The 13,257-nt window shown below is 44.5% G+C and overlaps 1 protein-coding gene across 1 annotated transcript in view; it reads right to left on the bottom strand.

Moving 5' to 3' along the window:
* Nucleotides 1-13,257, bottom strand: part of syne1a (spectrin repeat containing, nuclear envelope 1a) — a 146,359-nt gene that overhangs the window by 48,026 nt on the left and 85,076 nt on the right. The window contains exons 69-81 of the mRNA XM_069656525.1: nt 12,849-13,001; nt 11,745-11,912; nt 11,180-11,356; nt 9,912-10,061; nt 9,537-9,662; nt 9,239-9,415; nt 8,882-9,147; nt 8,629-8,785; nt 8,141-8,539; nt 6,395-7,999; nt 4,654-4,991; nt 4,401-4,545; nt 3,914-4,132 (exon numbers count right to left, since the gene is read on the bottom strand). Of these exons, the coding sequence (XP_069512626.1) occupies nt 3,914-4,132; nt 4,401-4,545; nt 4,654-4,991; nt 6,395-7,999; nt 8,141-8,539; nt 8,629-8,785; nt 8,882-9,147; nt 9,239-9,415; nt 9,537-9,662; nt 9,912-10,061; nt 11,180-11,356; nt 11,745-11,912; nt 12,849-13,001 (4,080 nt within the window). The remainder of the gene's footprint in view (nt 1-3,913; nt 4,133-4,400; nt 4,546-4,653; nt 4,992-6,394; nt 8,000-8,140; nt 8,540-8,628; nt 8,786-8,881; nt 9,148-9,238; nt 9,416-9,536; nt 9,663-9,911; nt 10,062-11,179; nt 11,357-11,744; nt 11,913-12,848; nt 13,002-13,257) is intronic.

Below are 13,257 nucleotides of genomic sequence, written 5' to 3'. Positions count from 1 at the left end.
CCGACCTGCTCCCTTCACCTGAAAGAGATCCGGCCAATCTTACGTCAGGTGGCCAGAGCTCTGGAAGCTCTGAGGAGCTTGGAGATCGCTCATACTGATCTCAAACTTGAGAACATAATGCTGGTTGACCATGAAAGGCAGCCATTCAGGGTCAAAGTAATCGACTTTGGCTCTGCCTGCAATGTCTCGAGACAACCCAAGGGCTCTTATCTTCAGACCAGGTGGTACAGGGCTCCAGAGACCATCCTAGGCCTGACCTGTAACGAGACCATAGACATGTGGTCCCTTGGCTGCATTGCTGCTGAGCTTTTACTTGGCTTCGCGCTCTACCCTGGAACCTGTGAATATCAGATGCTGTGGTTTATAACACGAACTCAAGGTCAGCTGCCACAGTGCTTCCTCGACGCCGGACTCAAAACGAGCCTCTTTTACCAGAAGACCTGGTCAGATGTGTGGAAAATAATGACACCAGAGGAGTATGGATTAACCCTATGGTGCAACCGCACGTTCAGCTCCCTGGATGACTTGAAGGAGGTCCAGCGGATGCCACAGACTCATCTATCAGAAGCAGAGGCCATGGCAGATAAGGCTGATCTGGAGAACTTTGTGGAGCTGGTCAAGCAGATGCTGCAGCTGGATCCCATCCAGAGAATAACACCCAGCCAGGTGACGCATCATCCTTTTCTGGAAACCAGAAAGAGGGCCTTTGTTGAAACTTTCCAGGAATGCACCAGACGTCCAGAGAGACCCTTTCCTCCAAGGAAAAAGAAGAAGAACTGTGGAGGACGCTCTCGGGTAAAAAGGACCCGCAGTGAAATGTCAGAGGGCAGCCTCTTCTTTGCGGACAGAAAGAAGAGGAGGATGACTCCAGACACAGAGCTACCGAGCACCTCTAAAGATGGTCCTTCCACCGTCAGACCTCAGAAGAGGAAAGAGAAGGCCTCAAGGTCAGAGAGTGACACCAGAGACTCAGGCTGCACCCCAAGAGAGACCAAGAGGAAGAAAGAGGAGAGTGAGACAAACTCCGTCACTAAGATCTGGATTGTTGGAGACAGTTACATTAAACGAGGGGAGGAAGCAGCGTACCAGAAGTTTGGGGAGAATCTTGGACTCCATGCCAAAGTGAAGTGGTTTGGCAAACCTGGCAGGCTCTGGTGTGGTGTCCTTCCCACTTTTTATACAAAGACGTCCACACAGAGTCCACCTGACATTTTAGTCGTACATGCCGGTGGCAACGATCTGGGACGGCTGCCCGCTAAGGCACTTGCATCGAGAGTGAAGAGAGACCTGATGAAGCTCCATGCAGACTTTCCGTCTATGACAATTGCATTTTCCTGCATCAACAAGCGGCAAGCCTGGAGATACGGAGAGCCATGGAGGATGAATAAAGACAGGAAGACCGTCAACAAACACATCAGGAGAAATGTTGGACACTTTGGCGGTGAGTTCATTGAACATCCCCTCCCGAGACGCAGAGGCAAGAATGTGTTTGTTGCAGATGGAGTGCACTTCACAGAGGACGGGAATGACATGTTTGTCACCAGCATCAGCTGTGCCCTGAGCAAGATCCTTCAGAGGGGCAGCATGTGAATATGAATGTTTGTTTGTCTGTATGTCAGCAATAAATACAAAAATAAAAATGCAGCAAAAAGTGATTTTTCAGTGCTGAATTGTTTAAAGATGTACAGATTATCTGACATCTGAATGGGATTATCTTCTGTCCTTTTCATGTTGGTTTAAAACTATCAATCAGTCCAATTCTCAACACATACATCCTTCTTGAAAGACCTCAGCAGCGCTGTGTAACAGATAAAAAGATCGTACTGCCTCGATTTTATATCTTTTGGAACTCACATAAAACCTAAAAAAATAACGCAGACACTGTCCTCTGCTTTGGATCATTTGGGGATAAAAGGGAAACCACATCGTCAAAAACAAAACGTGCTCTCGTCCAGTAATTTGTTTCAATTAGAGATCTCAATATATTTATTTTAAGGTCATAATTTGTAGGAAAATGGAAACTAAATGTTCTCTCTTGTTTTAATGTGGCTATTTCTCTACACATAGACAGTATATATATATGTTCAACAAAAATAGATATTAATTAAAACATTGAAATTATGTTTGAAATTAACTACTCCCTCATTTTGCTACATGGAGTAACAAGATATGAGTTCACTGTAAGGGACATTTTCAAGACTAGCTGAGGCTTATGTTTTTGTAATTCAGTCATTGAGTGTTGACGTGTTTAACTACATTTCAAGAGTAATTTAAATATTTTGTAAAGCAGTTGGAAAAAAAGTTTCATGTAATTAATTGTCTGTTAAGTCACTATCTATCACCGAATGAGGTAACACAATGGTGACTGAGCCTATGGCCCACTGATGAAAGCCTTTGCATTTGCAGTATATTGTATTATTATGGACTGAGTGTCTGTGGCGACTTTCGCAGAAAAAGTCACAAGCGGGGAAGTGTACTCTAGCAATTACCGTTTATCGCCTTATGGTGGCGCCAAAGAGAACAAAGTGAAATCTTCGAGATTATCAGTTTAACTACATTTCAAGAGCAGAGTTTTTTTTATTTTTTGTAAAACAGCTGTTAAATAATGTTAACTTGTACACAACAGTCCAACTGGAACACTGTGATTAACGCTACAAAACACAGGCAGTAAAGTCAATCTACATCTATCTATCCATCCATCCTTCAATAGTCTGTCTAAAGGTTTGTTCTGCAAAAACTCTTGATAGTTGGAGTTAAAACTGTTGAGCAATTAAGTCAATAGTCAGGCAATCAATAACTGTGTTTTGAAGGTGAACAGAAATTAAATACAATCTTACACAGAAGATAAAAAAAGAGTGATTTACAAAAGTGAGATAATGCCCTTTATAGGTTTTAAAAGGGTTGAGAGTTGAAACAGTTAAGATAGTTTAAACAGTTGAGACAAAGACAGAAAAATAAGGAAAGGATGATCTGTATGAGAAAAAAATAAAGTACAAAATAATTTGCATTAAATGCAGAAGGAAATTCAAGAGGGATTTCATGAGGTCATCAAGACGTCAGCTAAAGTATGAAGTGAATGTCAGATGCATTATTGACACAGCAGTGAGCCATTCAAACAACATGGTGCACGACAGTTTTCTCAAGTGCTTTGGCACATTTTTAAAAACATTTTTAATTTAAAGTCTGCACTGAAGATACACTTCCCCAAACAGCTCAAAGGATCTCTGGATGATTGAAGGGATGAGAAGGAGAAAATATACATTTTTGTTTTTTGGAGAAAAAAAGTCATGTGACTCTTCTAACTTTAATATTCTGATTATGATAAACTTTCAAAGGTATCTGTAGTATAAAGTATTTGCTGTGATTTGTGATGGTTACAAGCAGAAACAAGAGTATAAAAGAGCAAGTGAAGCGAATGACATCATGTCCAGTAGAACAAAGGGCCCATAGAAAACCAATGGACAACAGGAAACATGCCACGTATGAGGAAGTTACCACCGGTTCTTACAGTTTGACCTAATTTCCTATTAAGGAGCAGTGCTTTGTGGGATTTCTCAGTAGCTTCACACTTGAAACCGGTCGTAAGGCGGGCTAACGTTTCATGACACTGTATTTTGGCAGGAGGAAACGACTGGCCTGAAGCCTGGAGTTACATCACCGCACACCAACTGGTTTTCAGTTGTTGCTGCATTTGACCTAAATCTGTAGCAGCAAAAAATAACTTTGTAGACTTGTGAGTTTGTTGGCTGTAAGTGTCATGTGAGTATCAAAGGATACTGTGGGCTGTGGGCACATGATGGTTTGCTTTACACTGTACATTATTGAAGCACACTCTTAAGCGCTCAGAGCACACACTCACACAGGACACCATGTACAATATGGTAAAATAGATACATATATTATACGCTTGTACCTTCTCTGTAAAGTTCCTCCACTCTCTCACAGTGTCCTCCAGCGCCCTCTCCTGGGCTCGGGCCACGCCGCGGAGCCTGGTCCATCGATGCCACAGCGACGACACCGAGTGGCCGGACACGGCTTTGCTCGACTCAGAGATGATCTGCTCTAACTCTGTTGCATTCTCCTTCAGAGCATTTAGAGGCAACTCTAGCAGGTCGATGTGAGCCACCAGAGACTGAAGACAAAAGAAGACAACAGGATTTTTCTTCTGAAACTTTTATACTACATTTATACTCTGTAGACGCTCACAATGACAAAGGAATAATGCATAAACACTCCACTGATTAAATATTAATGTGCATCTGCCGCCGTGACAAGAGCAAATATTGAAATTTAACATAAACGCCACATGGGACACACACATCACATGCAAGTAAGATTATATGTATAAATATCCACTTTCTGGAGTATCTATATTTTATGAGGGTAAGAAAATATCCCACCTTGTATTTCTGACACTTCTCTTCAGCCTGCTGGATGCTGACGGCTTTAGCTGTTGTGAACATGGACATCTTGCTCTCTGTGTCATTCATCTGTTCAACTAGTGTCTCTTTTTCATGCTGAAAGGAGGTCCAAAGAGCTGCCGAACTGAGAAAATTAAACACTATTATTGCGGGAGATTTATTAATCAAATAAGCAGCACATTCCAGCTGTGTATACATATGATAATTGGCTCCTTATTATCACCATACACACCTCTGAAGCACGTCTCTGTAAGCATCCAGTTGCCGTACGACCTCTTTGTGCCTCACGTGCATTGCCTCAACTTTTCCACTCAGTTCACTCATAGCACCTGCTTCTATTAAATCCTTCAGCAGAGGATCCAAAGTCCTCAGCTCCTCCAAAGCAGCTGTGAAGTTCTTCTCCTGAGCTGAAATCTCTTCCAGGTCCTGCACACAGTCTGTCTGGTGCTCCAGCTCCACCCCCGAGCTGGCCCTCTGGAGCACAGCCGCAGCAGAGTCTAGCCATGTCTGCACGGACTGCAGAGATAAGTGGTACCTCTGGACCAAGGAAAGGGCCCGATCCACAGACAGCTAGAATATGCAGACGGTGACTTCATTAACTTCAGCTTTTGAGTCTTTCTACATGAATGTCAGCATGCAAATGAAGTTGGAAATGTATGCTTAAATATACAGCCAGGGTCCTATCAGCAAAAAAATAAAATGTTATGTTCTGTTTTAAAATTCACTGTGCCTGATCTTTGTGTCAACTTTTTATTTTAACTGCAGAAATATGTTGAGGAAAAGCAACATCTTAAATCTAATTGGAATTCACTTATTTAAACAGCTTCCTCTCAAAAGGTCAAAGGTCAAAATCATCTGCAGTCGGAAAAGGACTGAATTGTATTTACATTTATTTGGAAAACCTTGCTGATAAGATTTTAACTTATTATACGACAGAACTGAATCTTTGGGACGTGGCACTTAAACATATTAAATCCAGTTATACAGTTATACATTATTAAAAGTACTTCAAACTTCATGAAATCTCTTGAACTGTATTTTAAATGTTTCAGCTTCCCTTGGCCTATTAATATTAATATTAAAGTGTGAACAGGAAATGAAAAATAAAATTCAGTGTGTTCAGGCATTAATGTTGGATCAGGCTCCTGATAAGTTCAGGATGTGAACTTGGCTAAAGCAGTAATTTCCTTTAAAGTAATAATCTCGAAGGTGTTCATTTAAATAAATGTCTGTTAAGTCACTATCTATCGGCGAATGAGGTAACACAATGGTGATTGAGCCTATGGCCCACTGATGAAAGCCTTTGCATTTGTAGTATATAGTATTATTACAGACTGGGTGTCTGTGGCACCATTCGCGGAAAAAATCACAAGCGGCGCCCAGTTAGTGACGTGTTTTCAATGTGGGGAGTAAACAGTAATCTACTATGGCTGAACAAACAAAGAAAAGATTGATGACTACAGATACAACTTCAAAAACAAGTGAAAATCCAAAGAAAAAGAAACAAATTCGATGCTCAGATGAAGCAAACAGTCTGACAAGGAAAACGACCGTCAGCGAGGAAAATCAAGAGTTACAACCGGAGCCAACTGTAGACGTCACACATGCAACACTGTCTGGATATCTGGGAAGTGTGCTCCTGCAATTACCGTTTATCGCCGAAACTGATATCTTTGAGATTACCACTTTGAGGCTGTTTCTATGTTTGTTTTGTGCCTTTGCACTTCTGGGGAGTTATAATCATCTGACATGACAGTGGTGCCGCCTCGTTATCTCGTGATACGGTGATAAATAAGTCGAGATCTGGAGGAGACTACCAGAAATAACTCGTAATAAAATGTATGAGTAAATAAAATGTATGGATGCATGTCCGCTAATGGCTTCCGTAAGGATGTAAACTTAGATGTATTAAAACTAGGACAATAAGGGCATCAAAAATGTCCTTAAGATTTTATTTCATCATATGCACTCACCTGTTTTCTGCTGATCCCTTGTTGAACTTCAGCTCCCAGCTTTGCCACCTCCTGAAGTCTCTCTTCTACGTGAACAGGAACCGTTTCTTTTCTCCCACAATACCTTTGCTTTTCTCTGCTTCCCAACACGTCCCCTATCCTCAATCTACTTTTCACCTCCTCTTCCACCATCTTCAGTTTGCGCATTTCCTCACACACCCTCTCGGATTTGACCTCTGAAAGGGTCAAAGGCTCTTCTAGTTTGTCCTTGATAGTCCTCAACCATTCAAACATTTTCCCAATCTCCTTCACAAAATCTTCGTTCTTTTTGACTTTCGTTTCACTTTCTTCGACCAAACCTTTTACTTCCATCTTTAAAGACTGCAATGATTCAAGCTGCAGTGTCGTTTCCTTAAAGGCAGCGGGGTCAAACTTCAGACTAAGGCCTTTAGTTTGTTGGTTACATTCTTCGGCCTGAGCGCTCACACAATCCACACTTTCAAGCAGCAAATAAAGACTTTGTATTTGATCCATGGCACCTTGTTCTGTGTCGGACTTCAGTCTGACCAGCTTCTCTTTCACAGACTTGAACTCTGAGGCCAGCTTAGTGGACACTCTGTTGTGTTCAATAAGTGTTTTCAAGCAATCATCTAAGTGCTTTATTTTCTCATCATTTCTCCTTTTCAGCGCGTTGTAGAGACTCACCAGCTGCTGGGTCTCCTCAGCTCTCTGTTGCTGACCCCTGCTTAGAAACCCTTCATTTTTGCCTTGTAATTCTTTCACAGCAGGGCCGACGTGGAATAAACCTTCTTTAATATTTCTGTGTTCATTAATAAGATGAACAAATTCCCCCTCTCTAATACTGATAGTCTGCTTCTCCAGATTGTCAAACTGCTCCTGAAGCTCCTCCAGTGCATTACAAGTAACATCAAAGAAAGTGCTGAACTCCTTTCGCTCTGAGATTAACTGTTGGACTCTGTCTTTTTTCTCTTTGGCTAGAGCTAGGATGGCGTTGTACTGCTGAGGCAGAGCATTGAGCCTCTCATCTAGGTAGCAATGATCGATCTCGTTCAGAGTCGGGAGGATCTCCTGGCCTATTCTTTGGACGATGAGAAGAAGGTTCTCGTACTCCGAAGCTTGTTCTAGGACATTCTGAAAGTTCGACAGCTGCGTTTGCAACTCTGAGCTATCGTCTATGTTGCTGAAATTGATTTCAGGGAAGGTGATGGCGTCTGCTCGTCTCAACCAGTGGCAAGTCTTATCCAGGTCAACCTGGAAGTACTTCCTGGAGGTTAAGGCTTTCTCTAAGTCTGTGAGACGCTGGGTGGTCCTCTGGAGGGCGGCTTCAAAAGCTGCCTGTAGCTTCTCAAGTCTTGACAGAGTTTCCGTCCTCTCTTTGTCAGTGGCATCTCTTTCTAGCTCTCGCCCCTGTACCCAGAGAGATGCCAGCTCTCTCTGGTACGCTCGTAAGCCGCTCTGGACGCTCCGACAAGCAGCGACCTGTTTGGCGAGGTCCTCAGGGAGAAGTGCGATGTGGTCGTCTATCAAAGCCTTCCTTTCCTGATGCTGGACCCAAGACAGTGCTCTCCCCAGGCCCTGAAGGAACTGTGTCCGCTCTGTGAAGGCCTAAAGAAACAAATGTTTACGCTTTAAGAGCTTGAAAAGGACCCAGCATACATTACAGATGCTTTCAACATATCAGAAGAAAGTTAGCTCCTGTAGGACATTATTAAAACATGCACCCAATGCTAAAATCCAGCTGTTTACCTTACTGAGGTACTTCCTCCTTTGGGCCACCCGAGCCCCCAGAGCCTCCACCTCAGTCTGGGCTTGTTCAACGAGCTCCTGCAGCCGTCTCTTCTCACTCAGCCCCAGTCGGGAAGCCACAGCCTGCGCCTCGCTCACTGCCTGACCCAGCAGCTGCTGACGCGCCTCCAGTTCGACACAAACACTCAGGTGGTCGAACAGGAAACTCTGGGCCAGATCGGGGGGCGGGCTGGTTTTCAGTGCGGAGGTAAGAGCGGGCCGCTGCTCCTCCACCCACTCCCTGGCATCCCTCAGCTGGCTTTCAACGCGGGTCAGATCCTCGAGTGTCTGAGCAGAGTCCTGGATCTTCTGTTGAATCAGGGATTCAAGCTGGGTCCAGCGCTGCTCCAGATGACCCACCTAGTGAAAGGAACAAACACTGTTTAAAACCAGACAATATGTTTAAGCTCCACATTATTATTTCAACAGGAAGCCAAAGAGTGCTCCACCTGTTGCTTGACCAGCTCCTTGTCTAGCAGGCTAAGTCGAGGCAGGATAGCGTGTCTCTGGTCTCTCAGGTCTTCTAGAGTCGCCCTTTGTTCCTCAAGGTCACTGGAAAGCTTCCTCAGAGCCTCTAGATGCTCACTTGTACTCTCTGTGTCAGCCCTAAAAGGGTTGAATGACATCTGGTTTATACAGTATATCGTAATAAAGATATGCAGTAATTGTTCTTTCAATATAAATATGTTTAAATGTTGTTACCTGGCGAGGTAGTCCCATTCCCTGGAGACTTGGTGGAAGAGTTCCTCCACAGAAACAACTATCTCATGGTACTCCCCGCTCCGCTGCATGTCCTCCCCCCGCTGGGTCTCCAGTTCTTCTGCCCGCTGGCCCAGGTCCATCCAGCTTCTCCTCAGTCTCCTTATCTCCTCCAGGGCAGGAGAGACCTGTCCATCTGTCAGCCTACCAACGGCCTCATTCAAACGTGTACCGTCAGACTGCCTCTCCTTAATCTGCTGAAGGAACTCCTGCAGGAAAGATAAAAGATATTCATGAGTTGCAGTTCATTTACTCCAGTAGTGTAAAATCCTTTATCATCAGCCTGCAAACCGCACAGACCTGTGCCTTGTCCAGCTGGTTCTGTGCAATCTTGGGCTCCAGCTCTGCAGGTCTCCTGATGAGGTTCTGAAGTTGCTGCTCGGTCTCTCTCAGCTGGACCTCCAGATCTGCCTTCTGCTCTTCAATGTCCCTCCAACTGTCCGCGACCTCCTCACAAAGCAGCATTCGCTCCTCGATCTAGACACAAAAACATAATGGAATCGATTTTATTTGGAAAGAGCTGAATGAGCTGACTGCTGCCGCTGCAAACACTGACCCCTGAAACATCCTAGTGGATGGCATGTTAAAGTTTACTGACCTGCAATTTCACCTGCTGAATCGCAGCTGCGGTCTCCCTGACCCTCGGCTCGGACAGGTCACACGTTGAGCACACAAGCTGGAGGTAAGTGCCGGCCTGTTCCTGAAGAGCCCGCTCCTGCTTCACCTGCCAAGAAAAGACTCTGTTAATGGTTCTGTGATTTTATTGGCTGATCAAATGACCCCTTCAGGAGAATTCAAAACCTCGAGTACTTGTGTCCGGCAATTTGGTCCTTTTCCAGAAACATGCAATCAAGCAAACTGTCCATGAGATTGCTATATGACAACCATGGATGTGAATACTAATAACTCCCAAATCTGCTCATAATTTCAGCAAGAAAGAGAGTGTTTCAGGAATGGGTGGAGGTTTACTGACCTGGTGTAGTGCCTCCTCCAGGCAGAGAGGAGGATGTGCAGGAGGAGGCTCCGGTTCATCTGAGACAGAGGTCAACCAGGTCTGGCACTGCTGCAGTGTGTCATGGAGACTCACGTGTCTCTGTAGTTCATGGTCCAGACTCTGATAAACCTGTTAGACGCAGACGCATATATTTCAGTGCTTTAGATCTGGATTGAACACTTACACTCTTGCATAGTAAACCTTTAAAAATCCCCTGCTACATATCAGTTCAACACACAAATGCATTGAAACTCTTTTTTTCGCATTGCTTTTAAGCCAGCATAGCATGACCTAATACAAAGACACATTAAAAGATAAAACCCAAGCGGTTCTGCAGGGCTGTATTCGACAGGTGTTGAATGTGGAGGCGTCCAGACCCTCCAGGGGAGAGAAAAACAGTAAGGTCTGATTGACAGTGTTAATATGAGAGAGCCCGAAACAGGGGAAGAAGGGGGGCATGTACTGGCAAACTGCCTAGTGTATTTGGCAAAGGCTAGAAGGTTGGCATGGTGGCAAGTGGCAGGCAGGATATTAGAGCTGTGTTGTGCTGGGACACAGTTGGCAGCCACCGTAACACTGGAGGCGCAGTTGTAGAGAAGCCAGCAGCGTAGTGGTAAAGTGTGGCTGGATCACACAATGCCAGATTGGACGTGCGAGTGCTGGTGGAGGTGGTATCTTGGGAGGTGAGCTATGATGACAGAGGAGAGGTTGCCAAAATGACAGAGTGGGGCTGGATTAGAGGGCTCGCCAGATCTACTGAATAGTGGCGTGTGACCATTTTTTGGCTCAGGCATGAAAAAGTGGAGTTGACAAGGGATATGCAGAGATTAATATGGGGAGATTGAGTTAGTGATTTTGGCTGGTGGGGTTCGTCTGAGTATGACTGCTGTTGAGCTCCACTTTGGCAGCCTTAATTGGTCGTGCCCTCTACACTGGCGCTGAAGGGCCGTCTTGAGAGACGGGTTTAAGTGTCAGAATGGGTTAGGATTAAGAGGACGCCTCGGCTGTTGGAATATTAACAGCACTAATATGCAGAGCGCGCGTGCTTGTGTGGTCACATTGATGACTGCATGTGCAAATGTGCGTGCATCCACCACACATTACAAATACATAATAAATGTGTACGAGCCATTTCACAACTTCAAATACACAATAATTCCCCTCCCTCCCTCCCTCCCTCCTCTATGTCCCCCTCCCTCCTCTACTCCCCCCTCCCTCTCTGTTCCCGTCTCCTCCTCCTCACTCACTCTCTGCGCGGTGCTGCAGATGGCAGAGTAGCTGTCTCTGGTGCCTTGCTGGTGAGCCTGGACCTGCTGTCTCATCCTGCTCTGCACGCGGTCACTGCAGCCTTGTACCAGGTGGGCTCCTCGCTCCTTCAGGCCCACCAAGCGATCCTCAAAACCTGCTATTTCCTCCATGATTGCCTGTGGAGGACAAAGTTACAAGTAGTGTCGTGTTAGTAAGAGCCTCCAGAGGAGGCGGAACAAGTCTGTCCACTCCTCAACAACAAGGGAGGTCAGAGCAGGTCGTACGAGTAATTTATGTGTCTCTTAAAGGACAAAAAGGAATTTAAAAAAGGTAGTTAATGGAATAACATTTTTACACACCTTTTAAACAAAGCTTTATTAGATGTAGGAGCTGTTTATTCATTACAATTACACTGACAATCTGACAGCTCAGCAAACAGCTTAAGTATGACTATTTGGAATTTCCAAGAGCCAATTAGGTACAGTGGTGTACTTGCTGAGCTGTGCCATATGCCACACACTCATCTTAACAACTATGAAAAAATCAAGCGATGTGATTGGTCACCTTGTGCCTGGCCAGCTGTTGTGTTGCTGCCTCCAGGCTGCCACCCACAGTGGGATCAGGAGTCACCATCCTGCTGGACATCTGGAGCAGCCAGCGCTCCACTTCCTGGAGCTCGTTGTGGTAAGCTTCCTGTTCCTTCACCTGGCCTTCCAGGTTCTCCACATGGGCCTGGACAACATCATTCACACAATATGAGCGCACACAGATGTTTTGTACTGATTACAGTCTATACAACAAACATTTAACTACCTTCCTGTTGAAGAGTAAACTTAATTTATGTCTTGTCCATGTTACGTAAGAGTTTCATGTAATTGCTAGTTGTGATTATCACGACAATATATCCTTTGCCTTAATTATCCTGCTAAAGTTTGTCTCCTGCATAGAAAGAGGATGGACTTTTCCCACTTGTACAGTATCAATATCGGATCCCATCATCTATAGTCTGGCGACGATATAGATAGCCTCTGGGTACAACGGTTAGCTATAAACGACTTACACTCAAAACTTCTTTTCCGCGTGCTGCATTGTTTTACAGAAACATTTTTTTTCTTGTGATTGACTTTAATTAAAGCGTCTTTGCCAAAATGTCAACATCATGATCCAGATTAGTAAAAAGTAAAAAGTAAGCTTTGTCAGGTCTGTCCTCAAGAGGAGGAGAAAACTACTTAAAATGCTCGTTTGTTGAACGGAGGTCGGATCGATCATTTCTGATGCATTCGAGGAAGTCGGGAAATTTTAACACTGAGCGGCTTTTGAAACACAGTGTCAGGGAATTTACCTCAAGTTGAATTTTTGATCTAGAACAGATTGTTAGCTGTTAGCATGCAGGTGTCTGTTCATAGAGATTGATAAGAAGCTAAATCATCGTCAGATGACGCTGATGGGAGCTGTGATGTCATTACGGCGTATTATGTTCTGCCTGCATTTGCTCTCCACACGGACTGTTTTTCCTGCATACGCTGCAGCCTGCTGATATGTGATTGGTCAATATTACTCGGACTACAAGTTTACTACAAACGGAAACCAGAACACTCGCCATCCCTAAAATCCTTGCCTACAGATTTACAGATTAGTACATTGTAAATACTGTTATCAGGATCTCACCATGGCAGTGTTACAGAGGTCAGCGTAGTCCCTTTTCAGTCTGGTCATTTTGTCTCTGATGGAGGGGAAGTGGACAGAGGCGAGCAGAGCGTCTCCTTTCTCCAGCACTGACCTGATGGATCCATCGTGGGACTGAACCATCTGCAGCAGAGCCTGGAGACACAGACAGACGGTAGGTAAACCTTTATATAGAGTGAATGCCATCTGTAGAGCAGATCAGTATGTAGTGTGAAGTTACTCCTCCACTAGCACCCCCATGTAAAAAGCAATAGCAAACTCTGGAAAATGAGCAGCAGTTATGTAAAGTTTATTACATTTTCGAGCTAATGGGCGAAGACCTGCAAGGACACTCATGTTTTCCATTAAGCTAATAATGTTAAGCAAAGTCTAGCAGCCATTTGGACCCTCC

Source organism: Semicossyphus pulcher, unplaced genomic scaffold, assembly GCF_022749685.1.
Source record: "Semicossyphus pulcher isolate SPU_LCO1_2020_fin unplaced genomic scaffold, fSemPul1.0.p SCAF_11, whole genome shotgun sequence".
NCBI classification, from domain to species: Eukaryota; Metazoa; Chordata; class Actinopteri; order Labriformes; family Labridae; genus Semicossyphus; species Semicossyphus pulcher.
This window is presented reverse-complemented; position numbering and strand designations above follow the sequence as displayed.